General features: G+C 48.8%; 14 protein-coding genes across 14 annotated transcripts; 7 read left to right on the forward strand and 7 right to left on the reverse strand.

Annotated features, from left to right (window-relative positions):
• Positions 1-21: 21 nt before the first annotated feature.
• EV420DRAFT_944651 (nucleotide-diphospho-sugar transferase) lies at positions 22-1,362 on the forward strand. The gene is made up of 5 exons (XM_060484086.1): positions 22-70; positions 123-473; positions 529-553; positions 611-753; positions 810-1,362. The coding sequence occupies exons 2-5, from the start codon at positions 208-210 to the stop codon at positions 1,303-1,305; spliced, it is 930 nt and encodes a 309-aa protein (XP_060336232.1). The 5' UTR covers positions 22-70; positions 123-207; the 3' UTR covers positions 1,306-1,362.
• On the reverse strand, positions 1,357-2,954 carry EV420DRAFT_944628 (O-sialoglycoprotein endopeptidase). Its single transcript, XM_060484085.1, has 8 exons — positions 2,855-2,954; positions 2,547-2,801; positions 2,387-2,488; positions 2,120-2,339; positions 1,805-2,070; positions 1,675-1,750; positions 1,526-1,624; positions 1,357-1,477 (listed from the first exon to the last, which is right to left on the reverse strand). Exons 1-8 carry the CDS (start codon positions 2,895-2,897, stop codon positions 1,438-1,440), a joined length of 1,101 nt encoding a protein of 366 aa, XP_060336233.1. The 5' UTR covers positions 2,898-2,954; the 3' UTR covers positions 1,357-1,437.
• On the reverse strand, positions 2,933-5,160 carry EV420DRAFT_944885 (uncharacterized protein). The gene is made up of 8 exons (XM_060484089.1): positions 4,985-5,160; positions 4,759-4,926; positions 4,531-4,695; positions 4,403-4,480; positions 4,212-4,349; positions 3,837-4,156; positions 3,495-3,780; positions 2,933-3,438 (listed from the first exon to the last, which is right to left on the reverse strand). The coding sequence occupies exons 1-8, from the start codon at positions 5,105-5,107 to the stop codon at positions 3,121-3,123; spliced, it is 1,596 nt and encodes a 531-aa protein (XP_060336234.1). The 5' UTR covers positions 5,108-5,160; the 3' UTR covers positions 2,933-3,120.
• Positions 5,161-5,163: 3 nt separating this feature from the next.
• EV420DRAFT_1513247 (pyruvate dehydrogenase) lies at positions 5,164-7,040 on the reverse strand. The gene is made up of 6 exons (XM_060471713.1): positions 6,928-7,040; positions 6,738-6,880; positions 6,620-6,682; positions 5,909-6,567; positions 5,693-5,855; positions 5,164-5,635 (listed from the first exon to the last, which is right to left on the reverse strand). The coding sequence occupies exons 1-6, from the start codon at positions 6,959-6,961 to the stop codon at positions 5,366-5,368; spliced, it is 1,332 nt and encodes a 443-aa protein (XP_060336235.1). The 5' UTR covers positions 6,962-7,040; the 3' UTR covers positions 5,164-5,365.
• Positions 7,041-7,086: 46 nt separating this feature from the next.
• On the forward strand, positions 7,087-7,908 carry EV420DRAFT_1513249 (uncharacterized protein). The gene is made up of 4 exons (XM_060471714.1): positions 7,087-7,281; positions 7,332-7,574; positions 7,623-7,704; positions 7,753-7,908. Exons 1-4 carry the CDS (start codon positions 7,144-7,146, stop codon positions 7,845-7,847), a joined length of 558 nt encoding a protein of 185 aa, XP_060336236.1. The 5' UTR covers positions 7,087-7,143; the 3' UTR covers positions 7,848-7,908.
• EV420DRAFT_1513252 (uncharacterized protein) lies at positions 7,909-10,622 on the forward strand. The gene is made up of 5 exons (XM_060471715.1): positions 7,909-8,112; positions 8,163-8,202; positions 8,255-8,419; positions 8,473-8,758; positions 8,810-10,622. Exons 1-5 carry the CDS (start codon positions 8,039-8,041, stop codon positions 10,276-10,278), a joined length of 2,034 nt encoding a protein of 677 aa, XP_060336237.1. The 5' UTR covers positions 7,909-8,038; the 3' UTR covers positions 10,279-10,622.
• Positions 10,473-12,643, forward strand: EV420DRAFT_945383 (nuclear protein DGCR14). Its single transcript, XM_060484090.1, has 3 exons — positions 10,473-11,464; positions 11,513-11,723; positions 11,777-12,643. The coding sequence occupies exons 1-3, from the start codon at positions 10,667-10,669 to the stop codon at positions 12,316-12,318; spliced, it is 1,551 nt and encodes a 516-aa protein (XP_060336238.1). The 5' UTR covers positions 10,473-10,666; the 3' UTR covers positions 12,319-12,643.
• On the reverse strand, positions 12,356-13,276 carry EV420DRAFT_1475388 (N-terminal domain of NEFA-interacting nuclear protein NIP30-domain-containing protein; the record flags this gene model as incomplete). Its single annotated transcript, XM_060469276.1, has 6 exons — positions 12,356-12,638; positions 12,691-12,814; positions 12,868-12,907; positions 12,958-12,975; positions 13,048-13,111; positions 13,158-13,276. The coding sequence occupies 6 exons, from the start codon at positions 13,274-13,276 to the stop codon at positions 12,356-12,358; spliced, it is 648 nt and encodes a 215-aa protein (XP_060336239.1).
• A 350-nt stretch (positions 13,277-13,626) lies between these two features.
• Positions 13,627-14,862, forward strand: EV420DRAFT_1262018 (uncharacterized protein; the record flags this gene model as incomplete). The annotated part of the gene is made up of 4 exons (XM_060467104.1): positions 13,627-14,169; positions 14,222-14,331; positions 14,386-14,443; positions 14,497-14,862. 4 exons carry the CDS (start codon positions 13,627-13,629, stop codon positions 14,860-14,862), a joined length of 1,077 nt encoding a protein of 358 aa, XP_060336240.1.
• A 366-nt stretch (positions 14,863-15,228) lies between these two features.
• On the reverse strand, positions 15,229-16,216 carry EV420DRAFT_1262591 (uncharacterized protein; the record flags this gene model as incomplete). The annotated part of the gene is made up of 5 exons (XM_060467127.1): positions 15,229-15,483; positions 15,527-15,842; positions 15,898-15,976; positions 16,025-16,104; positions 16,158-16,216. 5 exons carry the CDS (start codon positions 16,214-16,216, stop codon positions 15,229-15,231), a joined length of 789 nt encoding a protein of 262 aa, XP_060336241.1.
• A 654-nt stretch (positions 16,217-16,870) lies between these two features.
• EV420DRAFT_1513267 (ribosome biogenesis protein SLX9-domain-containing protein) lies at positions 16,871-17,829 on the forward strand. Its single transcript, XM_060471716.1, is given in 6 exon segments — positions 16,871-16,951; positions 17,002-17,060; positions 17,080-17,083; positions 17,141-17,219; positions 17,274-17,520; positions 17,569-17,829. The coding sequence occupies 6 exon segments, from the start codon at positions 16,949-16,951 to the stop codon at positions 17,687-17,689; spliced, it is 513 nt and encodes a 170-aa protein (XP_060336242.1). The 5' UTR covers positions 16,871-16,948; the 3' UTR covers positions 17,690-17,829.
• On the reverse strand, positions 17,830-20,843 carry EV420DRAFT_1513269 (uncharacterized protein). The gene is made up of 5 exons (XM_060471717.1): positions 20,621-20,843; positions 20,094-20,563; positions 19,802-20,035; positions 19,094-19,754; positions 17,830-19,047 (listed from the first exon to the last, which is right to left on the reverse strand). The coding sequence occupies exons 2-5, from the start codon at positions 20,355-20,357 to the stop codon at positions 17,930-17,932; spliced, it is 2,277 nt and encodes a 758-aa protein (XP_060336243.1). The 5' UTR covers positions 20,358-20,563; positions 20,621-20,843; the 3' UTR covers positions 17,830-17,929.
• On the forward strand, positions 20,801-21,316 carry EV420DRAFT_1637349 (uncharacterized protein; the record flags this gene model as incomplete). Its single annotated transcript, XM_060476696.1, has 1 exon — positions 20,801-21,316. One exon carries the CDS (start codon positions 20,801-20,803, stop codon positions 21,314-21,316), a length of 516 nt encoding a protein of 171 aa, XP_060336244.1.
• An 896-nt stretch (positions 21,317-22,212) lies between these two features.
• EV420DRAFT_1262611 (uncharacterized protein) lies at positions 22,213-24,096 on the reverse strand (the record flags this gene model as incomplete). Its single annotated transcript, XM_060467128.1, has 6 exons — positions 22,213-22,537; positions 22,598-22,932; positions 22,988-23,256; positions 23,308-23,339; positions 23,397-23,819; positions 23,876-24,096. 6 exons carry the CDS (start codon positions 24,094-24,096, stop codon positions 22,213-22,215), a joined length of 1,605 nt encoding a protein of 534 aa, XP_060336245.1.
• Positions 24,097-25,091: the final 995 nt, after the last annotated feature.

The raw sequence follows: 25,091 nt of genomic DNA on the forward strand, positions 1-25,091 counted from the left end.
CTGTACAGCATGGTGACAAAAAATGACGAAAAGATCCGTATTGAAAGGCATTGAGGCAGCCGCTGACAACGTACGGTAATCGGAAATCATCGACCGGACTTTCCGCTCTGATGGAAATCTAGTGGTCCACCGAGGCAAGAAAATTCGCAACGGAGGGGATCGACATACGCAATCATTGGTCATCCCTTGCCTCTCTACCATACTGCCATGTCTCCCAAAGCCGCCTGGGTCTCCCTCCTATCCAAGACAGCTTATTTACCGGGTCTTCTCGTCGTAGACTACGGTCTGAAGGCTGCTAAATCGAAATACCCGCTGATAGTGATGGTCACGCCGGATATATCTCAAGATGCCCGTGATGTCCTCAGAAATCGGGGTCTGATCAGCGTCGATGTGGGCGTAGTCGCCCCAGACGCGAGTCGGCAAAGATTCGACGTCCACGACGCAAGGTTTGCCGATACCTGGTCCAAAGTTCGGTAAGCATCCCTGTCAATATACTCGCGTGTTCATCTGATAACATTTATCTTTTAGTACGTTTGAGATGGTCGATTACGATGTACGTCTTCCTTTAGATTAGGGGCGATGACGCTAACTTAAAATCCGGTTTCTCAAGCGAGTGGTTCTTCTGGATGCCGATGTGATAATCCTGAGAAACATGGATGAGCTCATGGATCTCGACCTGCCCAAAGATCAGATCGCCGCTGCCCATGTCTGCGCTTGCAACCCTCGGAAGCTCCCCCATTATCCTGCCGATTGGTTAGTAGCCCTGCACAATAACGCAATCTTTTTCTATAGCTTACGCTATTGTATAGGATTCCCGAGAACTGCGCTCACAGTGCCGTGACCGGTCCAAATGCTCCGCCTCCTCAGTGGTCGGAAGGAAAACCACGCCCCTACAGCCAACTCAATTCGGGGGTAGTGGTTCTCAACCCCTCCATGGCTATGGCAAGCGCTATCATTGAACGACTCATGACCTCTGCAGAAGTTGAAAACTTCACATTTGCAGACCAAGACCTTATGATCGAACATTTCAAAGGAATGTGGAAGCCTCTTCCTTGGTACTACAACGCACTCCGGACGCTTCAGGTTGTGCACCCGAAGATCTGGCGCGATGAAGAGGTTCGATGCCTCCATTACATTCTTCCCGATAAACCTTGGAAGGCAAGGGTACCGGCTGAAGGTACCGGCAGTCCTTTCGATGAAACGAACCGGTGGTGGTGGGCACATTTCGAGAAACTAGGCGAGGAGCTGCGAGCAGTAGATCCTGAAGGCTGGAAATTAGTTTCAGCCAACGTTGCAGCTAAATGATGCTTACAGAAGCAGATTTAGAATTAGAGCCCTATCGTACAGGAAGAGAGCCCTCTGACTTGTTATCGATGCACATACATATACTATACATATATTACAATACCCTGAAAACTTCACAACTGGCAAAGACAGCTACGCTCTCCAAGCAACGTGTACCTGGTCAGTACGGAATCTGAATTCACGTTAGGCACTGCAATACACACAAGCCACACCCACATACCTCTGGGTACAGGTGCTCTTAGTCAAAGGTGTGCTATAGCCCATCCTAAAGCCGAGAAGGCCCGCTTGAGCAATCATAATTCCGTTGTCTATGCAGAATCTGATGACGACTCAGGCCAGATTGACATGCAGCATCATTCTCAAACACACCTCTCGTCAGTGGCAAAAACTTGCCCGTGGCGTTCGGCGGCCATTATTCCCATCATCTCTTGGAGTCTTTCATTGCCTGTTAGAAGGGGGTGAAATGATTATACATCATGCAAATGCATTAACAACGTACATCCGACACCACCGACAATGAGGACCTCTTTACTGCCGATGTGTGCCATGGCACGTTCAGTAATCTCCACTAGCATCGCGAAAACAGTCTCCTGCAAGGAGAAACACAGGTCTGAAGGGGTAATAATGTCATCTTCCGAGTCGCCCGCCGCTCCCTCGGGTCGATATCGCTTGTCAAAGGTATAAGCTTCAATGGAAGTCAAGATTCCCGAAAGACTAATATCCATTCCTTTGGTGGCATATGGTATCGGCAAAAGTCGTTTCCCCCTGCCCATAATTCAGTATTGTACTGGAAGATGCAGCGGGAATAACGGACTTCTTTGCCTCTTGTTCGATGTTATATCCGGGACTCGGGTCGTTGCTCAAATTGATCACTCGTGCGAACCGGTCAAGACAGTTTCCGACAGCGATATCGAGCGTTTCTCCAAAGATGCGGTAGCATTGACGAGAATATGCAATTACTTGTGTATTTCCTCCGGAAACGTACAAGACAACGGGGTTTTGAGCGCCGGTGATTTCACGCCCCATCTCGATATCTATTAGAAAATAAAGCATGCGATGCCGTCGATGATTGGGTACTTACGGCCGACACAATGATTCACGCCAACAAGTGGCTTGTCGTAGAGAAGAGAAAGTGTCCGCGCAATCAGAGCTACTGACTGCAATGGTGCCCCCATTCCTGGTCCTGAAAAGAGTATAGTACATTCAGAACAATTAGGAATTACCCTGAAGACGAGAAGCACCTTTGGTAAAGCATATGCAGTCCATATCTTGCATTGATACATTAGCCTGCTTCAAACAGTCATCAATGACTTTGAGAGCCCATTCCCGATGATGAAGGGCAGTATCCCGAGGCTGGAATCCTTCCCCCGGAGGCGTAATGTATGTATGTCGAATGTTCGACAAAACTGTAGTCGACCCATCTTCAGCGTGCTTGATTATCCCAGCGCCTAGCTTGTTCGCTGATCCTTCCAGTCCGAGTGCAAGATAGGGACGATCTTCTGGGACGTGAGCATATTTACATTGCAGTGTGTCCGTCAAATATTCGCACCTGGCGCCTTTAGTGGCGATGCCCTTTTCGTCCGCCCTGGCATATGTGCAATAGGGCAAGTATGTTGCTGATCAGATCAGGGCCGCTTCGATCTAAAAGGAAACCTACTTTGTGCGAGTTAAACATCGCTCTAGCAACGGATTAGTAAAAAAATAACTTCTCGGATAGCAGGATTAGTTACAAATGGCGAATTAGGGTATACATATACGTGATGGTATTTTTTACCAGAGGATAGATATTCAATATATATACACAACCTATGACGATCACAACCGACTAGCATTCGAAGCAGCAACTCCATTCAGGCTAGTTGTAGTCCTTCGGGTACGGGTGTGGCTGACAGTTTCTCCTTCATCCTGAATTTCGCGCCGCCTCTTTGAAGGAGAGACGGATCCAGTTTTCAGTGCCGGACCATTATGAAGAGCCGACTCCAAACTGCTTGAAAGTTCGTGGTCGATGCCCACGCACTCGAGAAGGACGCAAGGGACACTAAGAGCTCCTTCATCATACAGACTCTTTATCTTTTCCACCGGCCTGGTGTCTTTCGTCTTTTTCTTCGTCGTTTCGGAGTAAGTCATTTGAACCTATCGGAAAAAATTAAACTGTTAATAAAGGTTCCAGATTAATTAGGCTGTCTTACAGATGGAGCGAGAGTATTCCATTCCGCAACCGTCAAAGGTGCTACATGTGTAGCAGTATACCGCCCGAGGTAACGGAAACGCCGTGAAGAGCCCTCCTTGATACCAACAAAAACCGTATAGAATTCCTCCTTCCCTGCAAAAGCATCTTTGTCCACTCCAAGGCCTACGAAGATATAGCCATGTTGTCCGGGAATGGTAGGACACCAAGGGTTATGCTCCAGGTTAGGGCACAGATAACAGTTGATTCCATGCTTTTCAGCCAGCGCTGTTTGACTGTGCGTAACTCTAGAAATAATATAAATTTGGCAACTATGAGATTCAAAAGTTGAGAACCAACGGACCTAACAATAAGAGGTTGGATGCTACCACCAACGTTTGTCTTTAAGAAATCCCGAGTGTACGGGGCGTTGGTGCTAGTCGCAGTACTCGAAGCAGGAGCGATAACTGTGTCAAAGTCTCGTAAGGTTCTTAGCCTTTCTTCTGGTATGTTGGTGATGTATGAGGTATTGTTCGATGTTGCCAGCGAGGACTTCCTGGTAATCACGGACCTGGTTGATCGTAGCGTGGAAGGTTGGCGATCAACGGGAAGAGTAGTTTCCTTTTCCGTTCCAGGATTGCGGTTTGGATTTGACTCACTTGCACTTCGCGTACGTGTGGATGCCTTCAAAATCATGGTGTGAATTTACGATGTCAATTGATGCGCAGTTAAATCTTACCGTGGCATGTAATCGTGTGCTAATGGTCTCAAAAACAGTTTTACTCGTGTTTTGCATCTCAGAGACGGTCGCGAGTCTCTGCTTCAACTGTTCGTTCGTAGTGTGCTCTCTGTTGACTGTTTCTTGTAAATTCTTTATCTAAAAAGGAAATTAGCTACTTGCTAACTGGTCCCAATTTGATTTTTTCATACCTCCGCGTCCCGAGCCTCGATTGTAGCGAGAAGTTTGGGTATTGTTCCTCTAGCAAGCGACCATTGCCCATTAGTGCCCTACAAGACAGATAAATACTATCCGCACAAGGTAGTTAACGATCGCGCACATTATCTGGAAAGGCTTGAGCAGCGTAATCGTTTCTCAGGACAGCGGAGAGGTGTCCTTGTTCTTCAAGAAGCTGGTCACGTTGAGTTCGAACTTCAAAAAGGTCATATTCTAACTGTTGGTTACGCGACTTGATGAACGCCACTTCTGTGTTTGCGGCGGTGAGCTATGCACAAAATTGGGCATAACATCATGAGTGCCTGAATGCTTTCAATGAGATAAAACGCACTGATTCCTTCATTTTGTTGTATTCCTCTTTCGCTTTGTCGAATCCCATTTCAGCGGTTTGTAATCTAACGGCCAAATCCGTCTGCCATTCATGAGGCATTGGCTGGGTTCCAGGCAGGTCTGGAAGGCCAATGGTGGGGTCGACGCGCTGACAGCGATATTCAGCGCGCTATGCGAGAGAAAATAATTAATACCGGCTGTTGGGCTGGCGGATAGTGCCTACTGACCTCTTTTTCAACGCGTTTCTTGAGAACCTCAATTTCGAAACGGGCTTCAAGGAGTTGCTCGAGTACCGAGTTTAAGAATGCATTTCTTCTGGCGTTCCAATCGGAATCAGCCACGGTATTCATGTATAAAATGACGCGTTTTTAGCAAGATATCGAGTCGTGTGAATGTGTAAGAGATTGGTTGAATCAGAATTGCTTCCTTGACATTTTTCTCAGGGTGGACGTGCGCGTGACCTGTAGCTCTATAAGCTTACATCTGGACCAACTTAGTGCAATAAACGAACAAAGCGGGTTCAAAACAGAGTGATACGAGGTCAGAAAAGTCTAAAATAAATGAAGAGGGTGTAGGATAATAGAGCTCTCTCAGTACGACAACCCGATTTACAGCATGAATGTCAAGGGGTTTTCGAGATATCCTTTGAAGGCCGACATCCATCTAGCCGCAGTTGCTCCATCAACTGTCCGATGGTCAGAGCTCAACGTCGCCTTCATGATCTGTGCAGTCTTGAAGCCACGCTCTTCCTCAGGCGCAGGGACGATGGTTGCTTGCGTGGAACCAACGGCAAGAATGCATGATTGAGGAGGATTGATGATGGCCGTGAAATGAGAGACATCGAACATGCCGAGGTTAGAAACCGTGAATGTACCGCCCTAAATATTAAGTATGGTGTCAATAAATAGAGGCATAGTAACTTTGAAAAGGCCGACCTGGTAGTCTAATGGTGCCAATTTTCCATCGCGAGCCTTCTTTGCGAGGCCTTTGGCCTCGGTAGAGATAGTAGCCAAGCCTTTGGCGCCCACATCTCGGATAATGGGTGTGATAAGACCAGAAGGGGTGGCAACAGCAACAGAAATATCCGCCTTCTTGTATCTGGGCAAGAAGTTTGAGCGCGTTGTAGGTGTAGGATGATACATCAAACTCACGTCCGTATGACTTCGCCGAGGAAGGCGGAGTTCGCCTCTGGAACATCAGCCAAGGCACAAGCGACCGCCTTGACAACGAAGTCATTGACGCTCAGCTTCGCACCTTTGTCTGCCAAGGTCTTGTTGAAGACCTCGCGCAGCTTAAGAACCTTATCCATCTTGATATCCACCGTAACATAATAATGAGGAAGCTCCTGCTTGGACTGCGTCAGACGGGTGCCAATGGTGCGGCGCATATTTGAGACAGGTGTGTCGACATAGTCTGGAACGGCACCTGCTGGAGGTTGGCTGACTGCTGAAGTGGCGGTGGATGGCTTATAGCTTTCGACGTCTTCGCGAATGATGCGACCAGATGGACCGGTTCCTGTAACCTTTGATAGTGGGATACCGCGTTCAAGGGCAATTTTCTTAGCGATGGGGGAAGCAAAAATTCGATCTCCAGTAGGAAGTTCAGCTTTGACTTCCTCCTTGGGTTTCGGTGAAGATTCAATCTTCGGAGTAGGTTCGGACTTGGGCGGTTCGGTCGACTTCTCCTCTTTGGGTTTTGAAGATGAGGTAGCTTTCGCCGCAGCCTCAGCGGCACCGGACAGATCATCTCCTTCTTCTCCAATGATGGCAATGGGGGTACCCACTAGGACGCCTTTCGTGCCGTCTTGAACCTGACGAACTCAGTTTGAGAGGGAAAAACAAATCATTCCAGTCAATACGTACCATGATTTTTGCAAGAATACCGTCTTCCTGGGCCTCAACATCAATTGTGGCCTTGTCTGTTTCCTGTTTGAAACTGTGTCATTGCATTCCAACGGTACGAGCCAGCGACACAACTCACCACCTCCAATAGAACATCGCCTGAAGAGAACGTTTCACCTTCCTTCTTCTTCCACGACGCAATTCCTCCTTCTGACATAGTAGGACTCATTGCGGGCATGTTAAAAGGCGACAGCGCGTGTCTCCGGGCGGAGACATGGAAGCCTGAAGAATGGTCAGAACAAGCTACAGAACGAGACATATGCACATACGACGCGCGAAAATGCGAGCAACCGAGGTGGCCATGGAGAGACGGAAGATGACGGTAAGTAGGTAGCTGGCACACCTGGAATTATTTTGCGGCACCTGGGTACCTGCCCAAAATGGCCAGCGTTACCCCAATGACAAATTTCGAGCATAATTTAGGCACAAACTTGCACTCTTTTTGACCGAGATTTCGGACTTTGGTTTTCTGCCGTTCAACTCGAATGACGTCCGATTTAGTCCTTCCAGGTCAGCCTATACCACTTCCTCGCGGTCCTGTTCCCAATCTGGGCCGTGGCATTTACACAAAAGACGACCAAGTTCGCGCCAGTCTCGTCGGCGCGCCTCATTATGATGGATCTGTTGGTTTTATCCTCCCTCCACTGCCTGATATCTGGAACTGTTCCTGTAGACTTTGATGATATCTAGGGTTAAGCCCCACCCTCCAGCCCTGAATTCCCTCGTTCTTGGTTCCGTAACACGGCTGTCTCCAGTACAGGCTTTACTGTCAATATCGGTTGTCGATGGCATTCCATTACCTCCTGGAGAAGAGTTCACCGGCGTCATTCGTTCCCAAGATGTCCGAGCCACGGAAAAGGACAAAGTCAAAATAAGCGACTGTTTTCGAGGCGGAGATGTTGTCCGAGGACAAGTCGTTCGTCATTTATCGTATGCGTTGGTCAAAACTCACCACAAAAGTTAGATTTCTCTGGGGGATGCTCGAAGTTACTTTATTTCGACTGCTAGAAATGATCTTGGTGTTATTTTCGCTACAAGCGAGGCAGGTATGTAACCCTAATACTTGGAATGGCACAAACTCATGTGCATATCAGGAGCAACCATGGAGCCTGTCTCTTGGGTTTCCATGCGGTGTACGAGAACAGGGAAGATTGAAAAGCGAAAGTGCGCCAAACCTGAAGGACTGTAGCCGTCTTAAATAATATATTGATACGTTGAATATATACTGCTGTAAAATATCTGCTACTTGAGCGAGTCACTGAGTGCCCTGTAAAATTCCAAAAGAGGCAATTGACCTCAACAGGACCACTTGGTAACCGTGGCATCGACTTACCGCCTCTCCTCGTTCGTCAAGTTCCCGTCGTCGTCTGCTGTCATCCAATGACTGCCGTGCTATTGGCAAAGGACGTTCTGAGGAGAGAAAGGGTCATGTCAATGGACGACGTTCAGCTAGGGTACGCTCTCTTCATGTCATGTGTACAACGTCGGCTCAACGCATGCTCAGCTACTCGTCGTCAACCGACTGGCGAGCCAAGTACAATGAGGTGAGCGCTCTTCCCTGAACACTATCGCAACCATTTCAATGGCCTTTACAAGGTGGCAGACATGCTGGCGGAAACCCGCGCAGAATTAGACGACTTTCATCTTGCTAGTAAGGAACTTGAAACCGAGTTGGAAAACGAGCTGCAGAGGACGGAAAAGGCGCAACAGGACTTGAAGGTTAAGGCGGCAAGGGCAGAAATAGAGCGGGACGAATGGAAGGTGCGCCCAGTCGTGTCTTGAGAGCTGTAACGATTGACTTGACTCCATCGAAGTCCAAATTTATGACCCTGCAGACCAACCACAACACAACGACAACATCTCTGCAGCGCGAACTCGACAAGCTGCGTCAAGACTACCAGCAAATTAAAGTCCAGCTTCGCGAACTTGAAATGGGAAATGATGATTTAGAACGGACAGAGCGCGCGGTCTCGTCAAGCCTGGCTGACGTTGAAGCGAAGTATTCCCGAGCTCTCGAGGAGAAAATACTTCTGGAGCATGAACTTCTCGACAAAGCTAATCTCGAAGAGCAGTGCCAGCGGCTCAAAGACGAGCTGCGAGGTGAGTTTCACCTACGTCGTCTCAAAGTATTATCGCGCTAAAGTATTTCAGATGCGAATATTGAAGTTTCAGTCTTGAAGGATCAATTGGCTGCTCAAGTTAACTCTTCCCGAGAATCTATATCATCCCCGTCTTCAGGTTCCGTCATTCGCCGCGGCTCCTCCAGTGACGACCTCTTTAATACCCCACCTCCCGCTGATCTACAGCTATCTGAGCTGGACCGAAGCTCCGATAGCTTGTTATTCGACAACGAAGTCACGCCGAAGAAGCGAAGCGCATCCCGACAAGCAGGGCAATCTGTGCTATTGAATCGCGCTGGCTTCCAGCCCATGACTTCGAGCACTTCGACTCCTCCTCGGTCAACCGGGATACCCCGTTCGACATCGATACCGTCGCCATATTCGTCGTCACGGGCAGCAAGTAATCCATCACCCATAACACGCAAAGCTTCCAATGCCAGCACTACCTCAACAACTAGTACCACATCCAAGAGCAAAGGTGTTCAGATGGTGTCTGAAATGCGTGCTAGAGTTAGGACACTGGAGCAGAAGATACATTCTCGTGTGCCTCGACTCCGGATGGGAAGCGTCACGAACCGGCTAAGTGCCAATGCTCCAAATCCTACCAACAATGGTACCTCCTCATCTGGCCCTAGCAAATCTATCATAAGCAGAACTAGTTGGGAAAACCCATTGGGCCGGCGCAGCTCAGAATCTAGACGCAGCGTTGACATAGACGGCGAAAAGATGAAGAAAGACAGTCCAGGAGATTCGTCTGGATGGGTTCTCATTATGGAGGACTCACCTCCACCGCGCAGAGATATAAATAGGGAGCGACGACGACTATCCAGCCCCTCCCGATCTACATCTTTCCGTCCCCATGCATCTGCGTCATCTGCGTCGCCCGCTTCTCCCACGTTGAGGATGAATAAAGCTGCCTTGTCACAAAGTACGACAGCAGGTGGTATGAGGCGGCCACAATCAAGGCTGTCCATCGGCAGTTCAGCTACGACATCCAGTACTGTCCATACCCCGACCTCTCGTCCATCTACGCCCACTTTTCTTCCCATTCCAGCAGGAGGCGTGAATGGGCACTCTTCTGGACTGGGCCTCAAGCGCTCTACTGGCCCTGCTGGTCATCCGAAATTACAAACAAAGCGCTCTTCATTAGGATCGAGTACCTCTGCGATGCCGCCTCCTGCACCCCGAGATAAGTCACGCCCAGTCTCTAGCACCCCTGCGAGCTCCGGATCGAGGAACTCGACATATGAAACTGGGAAAGCCCTCCCTCAACTTCCTACCGGCGTCTCTGCAAATGTGACAGTTCGCCAAAGCAAGCTACCTTCATCTTCGACTTCATCTGCGCTGTCGCAGAGTCGAATTGGCCGCCCAAGTGGAGGTGGGGGTACTCGGCGACAGAGCGCTGAACGGCTTGATTCAGCGGAGGGAGCACTTCGAGCAAGCGACCTTCGCCCCAGAGCTGGCAGTGCCTCTGCGAAGTTTGGGAAAAGTGTATCTTAGGTCAGATTATCTCTTCGTATTCGTTGTTTGCTGATGGGCGCCTTGAATTTCCTCCCATATTTACTTATGTTGCCTTGTTTTCTCTCATCCTTTTAATTACTACCGGATATTTTGCGTTAGGCACTTGATCACCCTCACATTCGTTATGTATCGTAATACAGAGCCTTTACTTTTCTTTCATGGTGAAGTGCTGGAAGCGACAATATCCTATACATTTCCTTTCTGCCAATCGTAGAGGAAGTAGTACGAGTCGTCTAATGAGTGTATTTGATGGTAATATGAATATCATTATTATTTCCTTTCATTTTATTTAAGACGGGAAAGCATTTGAAATCAGAAATCCTTTGACTCGATCGTAGCACGTGCTTTATCTTTAATCGTTACCGTCATGTCCGGGTCGCAGCCAGAACGGTCACTGAACCACCAGGTCGTACTCGAAGAAGATGAGTACACAGCGGCCCTATCTCATATTATTGCACGGGATTTCTTTCCCTCACTCGCTCATCTTGATGCTACAAACGAATACTTGGACGCCCTCGACACACGCGACCCACATCTCATTACCGCATCTGTTCGGCGAATTGAAGAACTGAACGCCACTCCTGCGCCTACACGTCGCCGGCAGGTAGCACCAAATCAGACTCCATCTCAGACTCCGTACGGCTTTGGCAACGCTCCATTCGATACTCCCCTTCGCACGCCATCCAACTCTACTGTCCGTGGTGAACCGCCCCAGAAACGACCTCGTTACGACACCTCTGTCAGTTTGGATACATTCCAGGCTCGCTATACTTCCGAAGACAACTCTAGTTTTACCCAGATATTGGACAGTGAGAACCAGGCACGGAAAGAGAGATGGGGGTGGGCATGGGACGCTCAGAAAAGGGTGGAAGGGCATAAGCTCAGAGTAGAGGCGGCAAGGGAACAGATGCTGTTGGAGGGACCTTCAGAAAGTAGCTCAAGGCCTGGCGTTCGGGAGAAGGTGATGATTGAACCTGCGAAGCCTCCTGCAGGTTTAATAACCAACGGTGACGAGGATGAAGACAAGAAGACGTCAGATAAGAACGAGAAAAGGAAGGAATTGGCTTTACAGGAGTCTGCTGAAGGCCAGCAAGCTTCGGTTACCGATGTGATGGCTCCTAGGAAAGATACTCGCCCTGCCGGTGTCGATGGATGGAATTTTAAGGTGATAGTTGTTCCTGCTGCATTTACGCACCACTCACTCAGCTATTAGGCTCGAAATTCTTTAATGTTTCCACCGGACGCAGATGAATCGCCATATCATAAACCGGCCCAAGCCGAAATTAAATCCACAGAGGACCCTAAAGTTGTCGTTTACTCAAGCACTCGACTGCAAGATGACTCTTCGTCGGCGTCTAGGGGCCTATCTGCGCCACCAAGTCCTACTCGCAGTCGGATAGATGCCGCTATTAAAGGCACACCATGTACGCAAGCTTGAGCTCATTGAAATGAAACCCTTTCTGACATGAGTTTTTAGACCGTCCTCGTTCTCCAACCATTAATAATTTCTCGCTGGTACCTAATTTTCCTTCACCGACACCATCTGAGTTGGGACCAGCAGCGGTCAAAGAACTCATGACCTGGGGGACACTCAGCGCTACACCAAGAATCATATCCCAGAGTGATGATCCTGCAGATCTTCCACCTCCCACTACACCATTCCACCTTCCCGCTCCCTCAGCGAGAGAGCGAATATCTCAGAAGTTATCCAATGACGCTTCCAAAAGCCTTCGTGCCAAAGCTGGATTGCTAGGTCTTAGTCGAACGCCCGGTGGTCCTTCGCAAACTCCAATGGGTAAAAAGGGTACAATGCTGCCACCATCTTGGACGCCACGCAGGTCGGAAGCTGCAGGCAATTTGACACCAGCAGCAAAGCGACTATTGGACCGAACGACGATGGGAACGGTAGCATCAAGAAGGGCTGAGGCAATGGAAAAAGCGGCAGGATGGAGCGCCGGACAGAAAGACATAAGTAAAGTACGATGGACACCTACGCCAAACAGTGGAGTACGACGATAATGAATATTATTATATTTGTATCCGACCCAGTGTACAGCTAACTTTCTGATACACGCCGCCGTTTACTTTGAGGTTCCTGGCTGTTCTGTGATACATCCTCGCCGGTGGGTGGTTCGCGCTTCCTATCGTTTGCCAGGACTTCTTTGGCTGGTGGTGGTTTCGCGATAGGCGCTGGCTTGCCCTTCTTTTTGACAATGACACCCTTAAGACCCTTCTTGACGTCCTTCTTTGGAGCAGTTGCTTGTAAAGTGGGTGGAGCGGCCACGGGTTTGGTACTGATAGGCGGAGGATTAGATGCGCTCGTTCTTGCTGCTACAGCTCTGTCGCAAGCAAGATTATAGTTGGATTAATGGACTGAAAGGAGTGACGTACTCCTTGAAATTCTTCACTTCTTCTCCATCCAGTTGCTTTCGTTGTCTTTCCTCTTCCATTTCCTTTTCGCGTATGGAATCTAGAAACATTATCTCATCCTCCTCGAGGGCGCGGAATTGATTCGCTGATCATAGGCGTGTCAGGATAAACATCTGAATATACTGATAAGAGAGCGACCTAGTTTGGTCTTTTCCTCATATTCCTCTTGCTTTGCAATCTATGAGAGAACATGAACAGAGCGAAAGCAAAGAAATGGTCGTGGCGTACTTTATTGGCGGCGAGTTTCTAGGCATCACAACCAGGTCACCAAAGGGAGAGTCAATACGGACTTTGACTTAATAACAAGAAAGTACACACTTCAGCCAGACTGCGCCCGTCATATGAATCCTCGACTTGTTGCGGAGGCGGTTCCTGTCCCAGTCTCGGCCGTGTTAGACAGCGTTCCAGGTCGTGTGAGAGCAAGATACCTGGCATAAGCAGCCTTCCATTGTTCTTCACGCTTTGATTTCGCAGACTCGATATCGTCCTGAGAGACGAAACGCGAACCAATTACGCCAGAGGAAAGAGAGGGAATAGCTTCCTCCATGATGATGGAAGGTAACCAAGTTTGGTCAGTGCTTACTGATCGGTTGCTATTTAGGGCATTTTTACCCGGAGTAATCACGGACTTCACTTCAAACGTCGACCATCTGTGTTATGTTCAAATGAGTTCATCGCCAGCTCGTCCTCCGTCATCGTCGACGACGACGAGCATGAATAAACATACAAGCATTCGCAGTAATCGTCCCGTTCCCACCATCTCCACTGTCGTCACTGTTCCCCGTAATGCCGTTTTCGCTTTTCTCTGTGGTGCTCTACTGATTCGTCGTTGTCTAGCTTGGGCAAAAGACGAGCCTCCATCGCCAAAGGAGCAGACATCTATCTCTGACTTTCATTATGTTTCCGAATCTCGTCCCTCTGACATTGGTTCATTCCAATCTGTTCCTTCCCCGAGTCGGTGGTGGACGTTCACCCATCCTTGGCCGTCCCATTCTGGTGCTACAAGTTATCCAGGTGACCCCTCAAAGTCGGAGAAGAAGCCCCAAAATTCTTTCAAGGATCGTTCCATGGCATGGCTTCCGTCTTCTGCTGCCGCCTTTCGGGAGGGCTCGTCCTTTGTCCGCCGTGGTGAAAAAGGACCGGATTCACCAGAGCATACCCAGCGTCATCGCCGTGATTGGAATCTGTCAATCACTCTTCCTACCCCCGTTGCCAACCCGTTTACTCTCACCCATAACTGCTACTCCCGGATGGGAGACGCCTTGGACTGCGCGACCTACTGCCCAAGGACCATCGCGCCCTGAAGAAAGAGACGACGCCTATGGCTTTGAGGATGCAGAACGCGCTTCCTCGTCGACGAGTAGTCGGGATATCACCGTCTGGCAGCGTCGGAAAAAACGTTTCAGGGCATTCATTCTGTCCAATACTTATGTTCCTCTGGTATGTCATTTTCCCTTTTCTCAGTATCCTTGTAATCGTGTTTTGTTTACAGCTTTTTCGTTTCATCAATCTCACATTTACAACCATTGCTCTTGGTGTCGCTATAAGAGTACGACAACGAGAACGGGAATATGGCATCATGGGTGCTCTTGGAAGCTCCCCGTATGTTCTTATGATCGTCTTGCTTCTGCAATCACCGCTTACGATAGCCTTCAGCACCCTCGTTATAATTTTTGCACCGTTGACGCTAGTACACGTCTTGACAGCAGTATACGTACGTGTTTATCTTGGTATGCATTTTCCCAAGCGTCTTATGACCACCGCTAGCTCGAATACTTCGGCCGTCCCCTAGGTTTGTGGCGAACTTCAGGGAAACTGGCACATACACTATTAGAAGTGCTTTTTATATGTGCTTGGTCAGCTGCCCTCTCCCTCTGCTTCGACAATTTCTTCACTTCTCTAGTTCCATGTGCCTCGCCGTCCGCCACCTCCTGGTACAACGCACTTCCTCGTCCAGCTAGTAACCTTCCCACTTTTGAAGACAGCGTCGGCGATACCCTTTGCGACAGCCAACTGGCTTTAATATGCCTTGTAGGAGTCGGCCTTCTGATGTACTGCAGCAATTTGGTGATAAGCCTTTTCCGAATATTCGAAAAGGTCAAATATCACCCAACCGCCACAGGTTATTCATGACGCTTACGACGGTCCATATATCCCCATCGCTTTATGCGTCCTGTATTCAATCTGTATCCGTATGGCAGTTCATCTTCCTCCCCCTTTCTGTGTCTATTCGGTCGAGGTACCTTTTCTTCGCTATTTATCCTATTTAACAGTTGTATCATTTCTTCGACTACATTCCTTCCTTCTTTTCAATCACATTCACGCGGACCCCACATAGCAAAAAGAGTTCAGTCCCATCCGTCAATCTATCTACCATCATTCTCATCTAGTTTGTACTCATAGAAATACACTGTAAAGCAGTATGACTTGGCGATAAAGCACCACGGACCTGGCCGACGCGGGACATAATTATACTCTACCTATGTCTACATACAATGACTATTCTCCATCCGCAGTCTCTTCCAAGAGTATGTGTTCCCCATCAGTATTGTTCTTGTCCATTCCGACTATGAGGAAACCAAGGAAGACCATAATAGCTCCAACCACAACTTTGGCGCGTACCAAGTTGCCCAGGAATAGGTCCCCAATCACCGCGAGCGGGATCGTAAGACTGAGACCGATGGTAACAACCAACGGGGTGGTCTTTAGCATTGCAAGCACGTATAAGTAATCGCTTGACCAAGTAATTGCCATCTAAAACGACGTATAAGTAGCTATAGATCGAATTTAGGTTGACACGCACATTAATGAGTAAAATAGTGACTGCTCTGCTACTACTTGGCCATTCTAGGTTTTCCACACCCGCAACGTGGAGCAAGATTCCGATAGGCCAACAAGCAAGTATATTGAAAAGACCCACAAACCCAAAGAAGAGTTGCATGTCGATTCGAGACTCCGACTTTATTCTTACTTTGAGCAAAATGACATAAAGCGCATAAAACACGGCAGAGATGAGTGCCAAGGTGTCCCCCAGGATGGCATGTGGTGCGGTTTCGTCACTTGCAACAGATTGCGACGAATCCGAAACTGAAACAAGAAGCACTCCTGCAAAACTAGTATCTCTTCGTGATGAACAAACCTGATCCGAGGAAAGGAAGGAAAGCATACCTCGTTAGAACGGCGCAGACATTCTTAAAAGTAAGCGTCTCCACGTTAAACACCCGGCCGATACCCAAGGTGAAGAACCCTTGTTACTAATTAGATATCACTCAACGAAGAGGACAGGAAGGCGTACCGCTCATGCTGGATAAGATGGTTGCACTAGCGACGCTGGTATAATCTAGCGATGCATTAACAGCCCAATTCGCGATGAACCTGACATTCATCAGTCCCTTCCATGCAGAATTCAATCAAGGTGAAAAAAATACCAGAGTGAGCAGAACAAAGAAGCTAGTTTTGCCGTTTCTTGCGTCGTAAGAGGACGCATGTCCAGTGACGGCATTATTGCATCGAGGCTCGAATCAATAGCCTGTACGTCGTTCAAGATTCAAGCTGACAGAACAAAATTAAGTTTATGATAATACCTCAGAATCTGCCCCGGCTTCTCCGGGGAGTGACTCGTATCCCGGAGCTGACATAGAGTTTTAACGTAAATGAAGATAACATCAACTTGGGCATACCTGGGTGTATACTACGCTGCTTTGGATCCCGGTAGTAGCCCCATGCCCTGCCTGAACAGGAAGGGAAGGAGGTAAAGAGAAAACGAGCTCGTGTTGAGATATGTTACGCTGCGTAAGCTCGGTGATTAGCAAGTTGAGATGATTGCGAGACTAGATAGATGACTGACAGAAATGGCTTTTCATATCCGCCCTCGAACATATCCTAACCACAATTGTGAGGGAGGCTGCCACGAATACACGTAGTAGCAGTACCTGTGTAATGAAATTCGAAAATGTCCATAGCAAGACCACAACGAGGAGCAGCGCTATTCCTGTAGTATAATCCTTGTTGCTTAACGGACTCTTCTTTGAGATAAGCTTTCCCTGAGACCTCGACCGGCTCCTCGAATGGGCCAACAACTGGGGGGGTGGCAGCTGTTCCATCACCAGACAGTCAGCGTAATGGTGCAAGATCAGGTCAAGATTCGCTTACCGCGCACTCGAGCCGCCTTTCCTTTTCGGGACATCACCTCCTTGCAGAAATCTCTCATTTGCATTCAATGGTAAGGCATCTATTATTGCTGTGTGTTCCATTGTAACATCGCCTTCGTAGCCAAAAGATCACAGAAAACGAACGGTGGTGCACATGCCATCTGCCAGGCTCCAGGGACAGTGTACCTGCACTGGATAGCTCGGTACGCCAAACTGCTCCCCTTGACGATGGATCGAGCGTTTCATGGCCATTATGTTAGGTTACTTCAACGGGGCTACCTGAGTCTAAACTGAAAAAGAAAGATAAGCAGCAGTCGAAACACGAAACCTTTATGCAACGTCTGTGCATGCCTTGTTGCTCCAATGAATCTAACAAACATCGCTTGCATCCAGGCCTTGAACTATCACATCAGCCCTATTCAAAATCACACGCCAGGCGTCTAAAAAGAAAAGCCAAAGAGCAAGTTGCTAATGGTATGACAGAAATTCAGGACGCTCTTCCTTCACTGGATGAGGATGAGACCAACAATGATGCGGCGAAGAACACAGACGATCAACGTCCTCAAGAAAAGGCGCGAGGAGGTCAGATAGGCAAAGGAAAGGGTCCAACCCTTACCAGTGCTCAGCGGAAACGGGCATTGTACGTCCGTTGTCTGTCCAATTCTTTCTTAATTTAACAAGCCCTCAGGAAACTGGAGCAACTACGGCATCCCCTCATACTCACCAATTCCAAATTTGCCACGAACCCCTTCGAAACTATCCGAACACACGCTCAAAATACTCTGTTACAGCGTGCCGCGCCTTCTTGATATTGACCCTCGATACAGCGCCAGGTTCAATTCTACCTATTCGGGGTTCATACCTGCGCCCTACGCATAGCTTTCTCATCATGGATGCTGGGCAGGCCGAGGCGCAGAGGGTATATAGATGTGCTTGTTCCATACCGATTACATATTAACAAATGTATGGGGGTAACTGTAAAGAATTGTTAAGAAAAAAACAACGAGCCAGTGCATCGTAAGTGAGTGCAAAACTCAGTAAGAAGAACTTTAATCATCTCCTTCTTCACCTATACCGGCGCTCCATACCGTGCTTCCACTACCACTGCCTCCCGCGCTTCTTCTACTCCGTCGGCCACTCCGAGGCGATATCTCAGTGAACCCACTTCCAGATCCACGGGCAATCTCTGCGCTCAGCGATCGCTCATGAGCGTCCAAAGCAGCGATAGAGTTTTGTGCTTCAGCTTGCTCTAAGGCTTCTTGAGTTAGACCCGACCCAGTTCGAGTGTTGTCATTACTACCCAAAGAAGGGCTGGAGTTGAGAGACGAAGTTTCTGAATTGTCCGCGGTTGTAGACCGCGAATTAAACCACGAAAACCGTTTGGATGTAGTGGCGGTCGTGGAGGTGGAGTTAGGGGGGGACAGAGGGGTATGTGAGGGAGTCGGAGACGAGAAAGACTTCTGTATAGGCACAGGAGACTGAGGTTGAATACCCATCAGCTTCAAGGTAGCGTTCATCCTCTCCCTTTCTTTGCGGTCCTCCTCGTCTTCCTGAGTTTCTAATTTCCTGGCGCCTGTAACAGGGTTTGCACCAGGCGTAAGCGTTAAAGGTCGTAAATTTGCCTCGGGCTTCTTGTCCGGTTGATTAAAGATCGAGAAATTCTTCCAATCAAATGATAGCGACCGGCGTTGCACTTTAGGCATCGGCGGCGAAGAGAGCTTGGGTGTTGCGGGTATGGGGGGTGAATTAATGCGTGAAGCCTCGGAGTTCGATGATGAACGCCCGATGATGGCAGATTGAGGTCGTGGTTTGGATGCATTATTAGATTTAGGTACAGCTGTAGAGGGAGTGGGCGGCTCTTTGTCGTAATCCACAGCCAAGACGTGTTCAAAGCCTTCTTGGGAGATTATACGATCGATGATCTTGGAAGCATAAAGCGACAGCGCTTTATTAGCATCTTTGAGTACTTTGACCTCGGTGCGGAGAGCATCAAGGTCGTTGCTAGACCCGTCGTTGTCGTCCGACATGGAAACATTTCTGCTATCCGAATCTTTCTTCGGCCGCTTATTCTTGCTGTTCAAGACTGATCGGTCACGGTCGTCAATAGTGTTACCAGAAAGGATGTCCTTATTTTCAGCCCTCCCGAGCTCGGCCGCCAAATCAAGCCCTGGTCCGGTGATGGGAAGGTCCGCCTAATGACTCGCCCCGAGGACCGTTGCTCGAGGAATGGGATGCGGCGCGACTACGTCCATGCTTGGTGGATCTGCCATTGCGCGACGAAACAGAATCTGTATCCCGAGGTTCTAAGCTTCTCTCGAGCTCCTGCTCGAAAGTGACTTGGGAAATTTCCTCTTCGTCGACCCGCTCAAGAGTGCTCCTCCCGATACTACGAAGACTGCCGACATCTGTATCGTCGGCGTCATTCTCGTCGTCATCGTCTTGACCAGCACTGGCCATTTGCTTCATGACATCAAATTGCCCGCTGAGAGTCTTCTCTCTTAACAAGATCATGTAGCTCTCGTTTTCTTCTTGTAATTCGTGATTAACGCGCTTCAGATCAAGAAGCTGGGTCTGCAGGAGAACTAGCGTGCTCTGCAGGGAAGAATGGGACGTGGATAACGTGGACAGTTCTAACCGAAGAGATGTCATCTCCGCAGGCTCCTGTTCTGGATCATTCAGATCCTGCTTAGGTGTCTCAGGCCTGCGAGATGCGACGGGTTCCTCTTCGTAGTCAGTTTCTGCGTCGGATTCAATATCATGATGGGAAACAACAGGGGCAGGCTGTTTCCTGGCTTGCGACAAGGATTGAATACGTGATTTAAGGTGTTGTTCGTTGTCGTAGAAAGCTTGACGCTCAGCGTCGAACGTTGCTGTCTATAGTGGACGTCAGATGCGGAACAACAACGGCCGTGACAACGAACCTGTTCATTGTATCGCCTCTGGATGTCTCTCCTCTCCTTCTCTAATTCGCGTACTTGATCTCTAAGTTTCTCAGAAATGTCTATCCGCTGTGCCAGCTCTATTTCGGAGCGACTCTGGTCTGCATAGAGTTCATTGAGTCTAGCTTCGGCAGCATTTAATGCGGTCGTGAGTTGGTGATTCTCGGAGCTCAAGGTTGCTATGGTCTGCTCTTTGTCTTGAAGTTGGACGAGCAGCTGAAGAACAGAGTGTCAATGACATAGACACACGTCAGAGTTAGACCAGGATTGGTACCTGCTCCTTTTGCTCCGTTTCATGCTTGAGCGACTCTGAGAGGGACTCTCCCCTTCCATCGGAGACTGAAGAAGTCGATGGACCTTTGATAGACCCACGACGAGCAGGTGCTGGTTTCAAGTTGGACGAGACGCGAGGAGACACTGCCGAGCGTGCTGTGGCACCCCTGGCTATTGTAGGCGGTGGAGGCGGTGAAGGCGAGGAAGACGATGAAACGCGGCGAGTAGCAGCATGGGTAGCTCTAGAAGAAGCTGCAGTGGTCATGATAATGAAGACGGCGGCCTCAGGACGTAGGGTGACGACTTGAAGGCTGGCCAGGAACTGCATACGCCTGGGTGTCGTTGCTGAGGCAAAGGCTGATGCTGCCACGTGGTTCGACGCTGCCTCATCGCATCTCCGAACCCAGTAAGTAACTGCAAGTAATGGCATCTGCAATCCTCGACCAGGTTCCCTGCGAAACATTACAGGCGGCAAGTCCCACTTTATGCCCGTCATTCGTCGGTTAGCTAACTAGTACTAATTATTAGCTACTTTCCTCCATCCGATGTGACTGCAGTGAGCACTCTGTCAAATCATTCCATTCGTCGGTATTCATTCTTTCCCAAGCTCAATCATCTACTTTAGAATCCCTTTTCTCGCCTGGAGATGTCGTCGAGCTCCAAGGCCCATCAGGCTCTGGGAAATCACATTTCCTATGGTACATCATCATGCGATGTATACTACCAACCTTTCATGATGCAATTCGTCTCGATGGCTGGGCCAAGGCTGCGGTCTTGTTCGACACCGACAGTACATTCGACGTCTGTCGCTTTAGAACGATCCTATCATCTCACCTAGCCAAGCTTGGCATGCCCGCAGTTTCTATCGGCCCAGTGATCCAGGCAGCCATGTCCAATTTTCACATCTTTCGTCCGGGATCATCCATGCAACTTGCTGCGAGTCTCGCAAATCTTCCTTCATATCATGCGACCTCTCTATCTGCCTCCGAAATTGGCCTAGTGGCCGTAGATTCAATAAGCACTTTTTACTGGCCGGACCGTTTTGCCGTCGAACATCTTCGGTCTTCCCTGAAGCTGTCTGAACCTAGTTCGTCCATCTATCCCCTTCACAATATTGCTACCGTACTGGAACGGTTCCGCATTTCCCATAACCCTGTCACCATCTTAACCAATCGGGGTCTTCAACTTGGAATCATCGGCCACGCCTTCATCACCATTCTATAAACAACACTTGTATCCCTTCCCTTCGAATTTTACCACAGATGATAGACCCTCGATGGCAAAATTTTCATCGAATTCTCCTTTGATATCACCACTATCCCTGACTACACACATTACTTTTGCTCCCGCCCGACACCGTCAAACAGATCCACTCTCCACAGATCAAGCAAAAAGTTTTGCAGAAATCGAATGTATATGTCGCTTCATGGATAGGGACCAACGTCGTTTCAGAATCAGAGTCACATCAGAGGATGTATTGTTGATATAAATCCGTTGATGCTTTCAAGCAGCTTATCTCAGACCACTGATTCCATGACGTTGCTAAGCGATCCTCGCTTAGAACTCTAAATACGCTTGTCCGACACAGCTGACTCAATACCAGCCTGATACATTGTTGGCGGGCATCTTGATGAGCGTTCGCATCGTGAGAATCTATGTGATTAATGAACTTGGGTGAAAACTTCCATGGCTGTGTAAGAGGGCCACTGATGGTTAGCAAATTTGAATGAATCCTTTTGACTCACGCTGCCGTAGTATGTAGCGTTGCCTTTATCAGTATTACTAGCGATGCCTCGGCGTCCCCGCTGAGACAGATGAGAATCTAAATTGCCGTCAACCTTGACAGTGCTCTGTTATTTTCGTTCCTCGGATGTGTACTTGTCGAGATTCGTCCGCACTATCTCGAAACTCGATCGGGCCGTGGGTTTGATATGCAAAAAATAAAGAGTGATATTGATACAGTATACGTATTGCAGGCTGCGATGGATGGTGGTAAATAAATAACACTGCAGTGATAAAGAAGAAATTAGGGTACTTTAGATGTAAAACGTGCACTAGAAGTTATAAGATAATTATAAGTAGGTGTAAGGTTCAGGAAATGAATGGCAGTACGGCATGGTCTATCGCACAAGACCGTACACTTGATCGAGTTCTACTTTGTAACGAGTCTCGACTTCTTGACGTCTAATATTACCCTTGGTCGCCGTTCGGGGTAGTGTTTGCCGAGGTACGACGATAATCATATTCGGGGAGCTAATCCGCTCATGCAGGTATCGGCGAGAATGGAAGTGCCTCGTCTTGCGAATGATTTCTTTCTTCAGTCTGGAAGAGTCGATGTCACCAGCGGGTTCGACAAAAAGGACGGGTGATGGCCGACCGGTCCCGACCACAATACAGTCAGAGACAAGGCCTGCACAAGTAGCCCGAACATTGTCTTCGATGGCTCTGTAAGCAAAAGGAAACGTTAGAAATTAGGTTCGTTTCGGTGACTAAGGGAATGCTTACTTGGTGTCGCATCGTAAACTATTCTCCGACTTTATCCAGTCATCATCCCTACCACGGAAGACATACAAGCCGGGGGCAGCTTCTTGGAATAGATCTCCGGTGTGGAAGTGACCATCGGCGCTCCGGAGTGAAGGATGGGGGCAATCCCCGGATTCTGCCCGAATTATGAATTCCAGCATTCTTGCGGTGGACTGATGGCCGGCTTCATTTTGTTCAGGTTGGATAGGCACGAAACTGTACGACACCCCCTCAAGGTGGCGAAGAAGTGGTGCACTGGGATCGCATCCACCGACTGAGATGAGCGTTGCTCCGCACTCGGTGCTTCCAAACAGGTTCTAAAGATGGTGCTTTAGAACAAAGGACGTGAGGAAAGAACAATTGAACACTTACTCGGATGGGGAGACCATTGTGATAGGCCCATTCTTCTTCTTCTCTCGGCAGGGGCATACCCGTGTACAAAACTTCGTCAAGACCAGCGAGGAGTGACAAAAGCTTGGTGTCATGTCGAGAGGCACGAAGGTTCATGGCTGAGAAGGCACCAAACTGTTGCAGCCGGTTAAGATGACACCGATGGATCATGTCTACTAGCTCTTCAGGGGAGAAGGCTATCACTGTCGGCTGGATAACACATGAACCATGTTGTAGGGTACCAATTAACACTGAAATACGTGTCAGCAGATGTATGATGAATACTTGGAAGATGAACGCACTGAATGATTGGCCAATATGACACATGCTTCCCCTGAAAGATATATCGAATGAGACACAGCTCGTATCAGCTCAAGTTGAACAAACTCACATCCAAGTGGTGACGTCTTGGCGGTCTGGCCTGAATGGTTTGGATATCTGGCTAGACTTGTGAACGGTAGCGTTCATCCATCTGAACGTACAAGGAACAAGCTTCGGACTACCGGATGTGGATCCGCTAGTGTGGAACATCAAGGCGATATCATCAGGTGCGCAGTGGGGCAGGGTCGGCAATGGACCTGCCGTAATGGCTGCTTCGACAGTATTAAGGGCAAGATGTATAGGAAGGGAAGTATGGTTTTTCAAGACGTCTTGAAAGGAAGAATCGAAGATGAGAGCCTTGGCATTGGCGCGGTGGAGCAATTCAAAGATTACGTCTGGGTTGGGAAGGCGTAGACTGAACATCTGGGGGATGTAGCCCGCTCTTGAAATGCCGTATATGTGTAGGACGTCGATGTAAGTGAATCCACCGATCCTGGGTACAATGTTAGCAATTACGTATTAGATGTACGGGGTAGATAGGAAACTGACCACAACCCAATGACGGATCGCTGGGGAATCCCGTCGCGACCCAACGTCATGGACCAATGTCGAGCGAAGGATTCGACATCGAGAAGAAACTGACGATATGTGATGGACTGCCACTCGATAATGCGACTTGTAGTGGGGTCGACTCGAGGAGTGCGGAATACTGGGCGCGAGGAGAACCGCGATGCACTGGCTTCGAGGACAGAGAGATGAGTACTAGACATGGGAAGCCGGGTTAGACTGGAGATGAGGAATACGGTTGGATGAAATGTGCCGACCTTTATAACGTACGGGAAGATCTACAGCCAAAGCGAGGCTGACTCGGACACGGAACGCTGAGCCCAATTAGGTTCACGGACTCGGTTGTTAGGATAGGACAAGTTTGAATAGCCTCGCGATTTGAAACACAGGTACATGAGCTGAAAAAGGGTAACGCGCCCGGTGGAAAGTAAGCTCAGAGGGAGGTGACAGTGTCATTTGTAATGCAAGAACACCGGAAAGGGCGTCAAGGCGCAAGATCTGTATCGCGGCAGGTAAAAACACCGTGGAAGAGATCCAAGGAGGAACGACTCGGCAAAGGCGAAGTGAGCCAAGACCCATTTAGAGCAGGCACCCGCTGAAAAATAGGACGGAACAGAGACGCGTGGGTCCGAATGATACCAGATCATCAACTCATCAAGTAAGCATCAAGTGTTACAGTATAGAAACTGATCTGTGGATCAAAGGTCATCCATCGGTGTGCGTTCTCGACGGAACGAGTTGAACGCGTTCAAGTCACACACGTGACATCGCTCGCTCCGACACCGCCCTACTGTCATCATTCTTGCTAAAGCCAGGGTCAGACTCGATACATCCCGTTGATGTCGAATAATTTGTGAAGAAATTAACTGACTCACTCTGGTTTCCCACATGCTATGCAGGGGGTACATGGCAGTTCGAATTCTTCATTCCGTACTCTCTGTGATGGATGCTAACGGTTGCAAATCTTTGCGAGTAAATCTAGCGCAATCTGGCGGCGAACGCTCCGTTCCTGGACGAGAGGGCCGCGTGAAGCGTACCGGTCTTAGCGAGACTGCGACCTTCGAAAACGTTTTTTTTCAGGCCTTTTTGCTCCGATTGTGGGCTTTCTTACCCGTAAATCCGTAGTAGACCGTGTAAAGGCTGTGGTGCTTATTCGGACCGTTCGGCGCGACCGGTTGAGTATTCGTTGACCTGCGTT

Source organism: Desarmillaria tabescens, assembly GCF_030435595.1.
Source record: "Desarmillaria tabescens strain CCBAS 213 chromosome Unknown EV420scaffold_5, whole genome shotgun sequence".
In the NCBI taxonomy this organism is placed as follows: domain Eukaryota; kingdom Fungi; phylum Basidiomycota; class Agaricomycetes; order Agaricales; family Physalacriaceae; genus Desarmillaria; species Desarmillaria tabescens.

What these genes read in the sequence shown, in the direction of transcription:
- EV420DRAFT_944651 (XM_060484086.1), top strand. Translation starts at nt 208, where the DNA reads ATGTCTCCCAAAGCCGCCTGGGTCTCCCTCCTATCCAAGACAGCTTAT. An exon ending in GATACCTGGTCCAAAGTTCG is followed by an intron (nt 474 to 528) that starts GTAAGCATCCCT and finishes TTTATCTTTTAG; the next exon opens with TACGTTTGAGATGGTCGATT. An exon ending in TTGAGATGGTCGATTACGAT is followed by an intron (nt 554 to 610) that starts GTACGTCTTCCT and finishes CGGTTTCTCAAG; the next exon opens with CGAGTGGTTCTTCTGGATGC.
- EV420DRAFT_944628 (XM_060484085.1), bottom strand. Translation starts at nt 2,897, where the DNA reads ATGCCAGGGCGGACGAAAAGGGCATCGCCACTAAAGGCGCCAG. An exon ending in CTGCATATGCTTTACCAAAG is followed by an intron (nt 2,489 to 2,546) that starts GTGCTTCTCGTC and finishes TACTCTTTTCAG; the next exon opens with GACCAGGAATGGGGGCACCA. An exon ending in ATCGAACAAGAGGCAAAGAA is followed by an intron (nt 2,071 to 2,119) that starts GTCCGTTATTCC and finishes AATTATGGGCAG; the next exon opens with GGGGAAACGACTTTTGCCGA.
- EV420DRAFT_944885 (XM_060484089.1), bottom strand. Translation starts at nt 5,107, where the DNA reads ATGAATACCGTGGCTGATTCCGATTGGAACGCCAGAAGAAATGCATTC. An exon ending in CTCAAGCCTTTCCAGATAAT is followed by an intron (nt 4,481 to 4,530) that starts GTGCGCGATCGT and finishes TCTGTCTTGTAG; the next exon opens with GGCACTAATGGGCAATGGTC. An exon ending in GCACACGATTACATGCCACG is followed by an intron (nt 4,157 to 4,211) that starts GTAAGATTTAAC and finishes ATGATTTTGAAG; the next exon opens with GCATCCACACGTACGCGAAG.
- EV420DRAFT_1513247 (XM_060471713.1), bottom strand. Translation starts at nt 6,961, where the DNA reads ATGGCCACCTCGGTTGCTCGCATTTTCGCGCGTC. An exon ending in GCGATGTTCTATTGGAGGTG is followed by an intron (nt 6,683 to 6,737) that starts GTGAGTTGTGTC and finishes AGTTTCAAACAG; the next exon opens with GAAACAGACAAGGCCACAAT. An exon ending in GTATTCTTGCAAAAATCATG is followed by an intron (nt 6,568 to 6,619) that starts GTACGTATTGAC and finishes TGAGTTCGTCAG; the next exon opens with GTTCAAGACGGCACGAAAGG.
- EV420DRAFT_1513249 (XM_060471714.1), top strand. Translation starts at nt 7,144, where the DNA reads ATGACGTCCGATTTAGTCCTTCCAGGTCAGCCTATACCACTTCCTCGC. An exon ending in CGCCTCATTATGATGGATCT is followed by an intron (nt 7,282 to 7,331) that starts GTTGGTTTTATC and finishes CTGTTCCTGTAG; the next exon opens with ACTTTGATGATATCTAGGGT. An exon ending in ATGTTGTCCGAGGACAAGTC is followed by an intron (nt 7,575 to 7,622) that starts GTTCGTCATTTA and finishes CACAAAAGTTAG; the next exon opens with ATTTCTCTGGGGGATGCTCG.
- EV420DRAFT_1513252 (XM_060471715.1), top strand. Translation starts at nt 8,039, where the DNA reads ATGACTGCCGTGCTATTGGCAAAGGACGTTCTGAGGAGAGAAAGGGTC. An exon ending in ATGGACGACGTTCAGCTAGG is followed by an intron (nt 8,113 to 8,162) that starts GTACGCTCTCTT and finishes ACGCATGCTCAG; the next exon opens with CTACTCGTCGTCAACCGACT. An exon ending in GCTCAAAGACGAGCTGCGAG is followed by an intron (nt 8,759 to 8,809) that starts GTGAGTTTCACC and finishes AAAGTATTTCAG; the next exon opens with ATGCGAATATTGAAGTTTCA.
- EV420DRAFT_945383 (XM_060484090.1), top strand. Translation starts at nt 10,667, where the DNA reads ATGTCCGGGTCGCAGCCAGAACGGTCACTGAACCACCAGGTCGTACTC. An exon ending in TCGATGGATGGAATTTTAAG is followed by an intron (nt 11,465 to 11,512) that starts GTGATAGTTGTT and finishes CTCAGCTATTAG; the next exon opens with GCTCGAAATTCTTTAATGTT. An exon ending in CGCTATTAAAGGCACACCAT is followed by an intron (nt 11,724 to 11,776) that starts GTACGCAAGCTT and finishes ATGAGTTTTTAG; the next exon opens with ACCGTCCTCGTTCTCCAACC.
- EV420DRAFT_1513267 (XM_060471716.1), top strand. An exon ending in ACACGAAACCTTTATGCAAC is followed by an intron (nt 17,220 to 17,273) that starts GTCTGTGCATGC and finishes GCTTGCATCCAG; the next exon opens with GCCTTGAACTATCACATCAG. An exon ending in GCTCAGCGGAAACGGGCATT is followed by an intron (nt 17,521 to 17,568) that starts GTACGTCCGTTG and finishes ACAAGCCCTCAG; the next exon opens with GAAACTGGAGCAACTACGGC.
- EV420DRAFT_1513269 (XM_060471717.1), bottom strand. Translation starts at nt 20,357, where the DNA reads ATGACCACTGCAGCTTCTTCTAGAGCTACCCATGCTGCTACTCGCCGC. An exon ending in AAACGGAGCAAAAGGAGCAG is followed by an intron (nt 20,036 to 20,093) that starts GTACCAATCCTG and finishes TCTGTTCTTCAG; the next exon opens with CTGCTCGTCCAACTTCAAGA. An exon ending in ATCCCATTCCTCGAGCAACG is followed by an intron (nt 19,048 to 19,093) that starts GTCCTCGGGGCG and finishes TCACCGGACCAG; the next exon opens with GGCTTGATTTGGCGGCCGAG.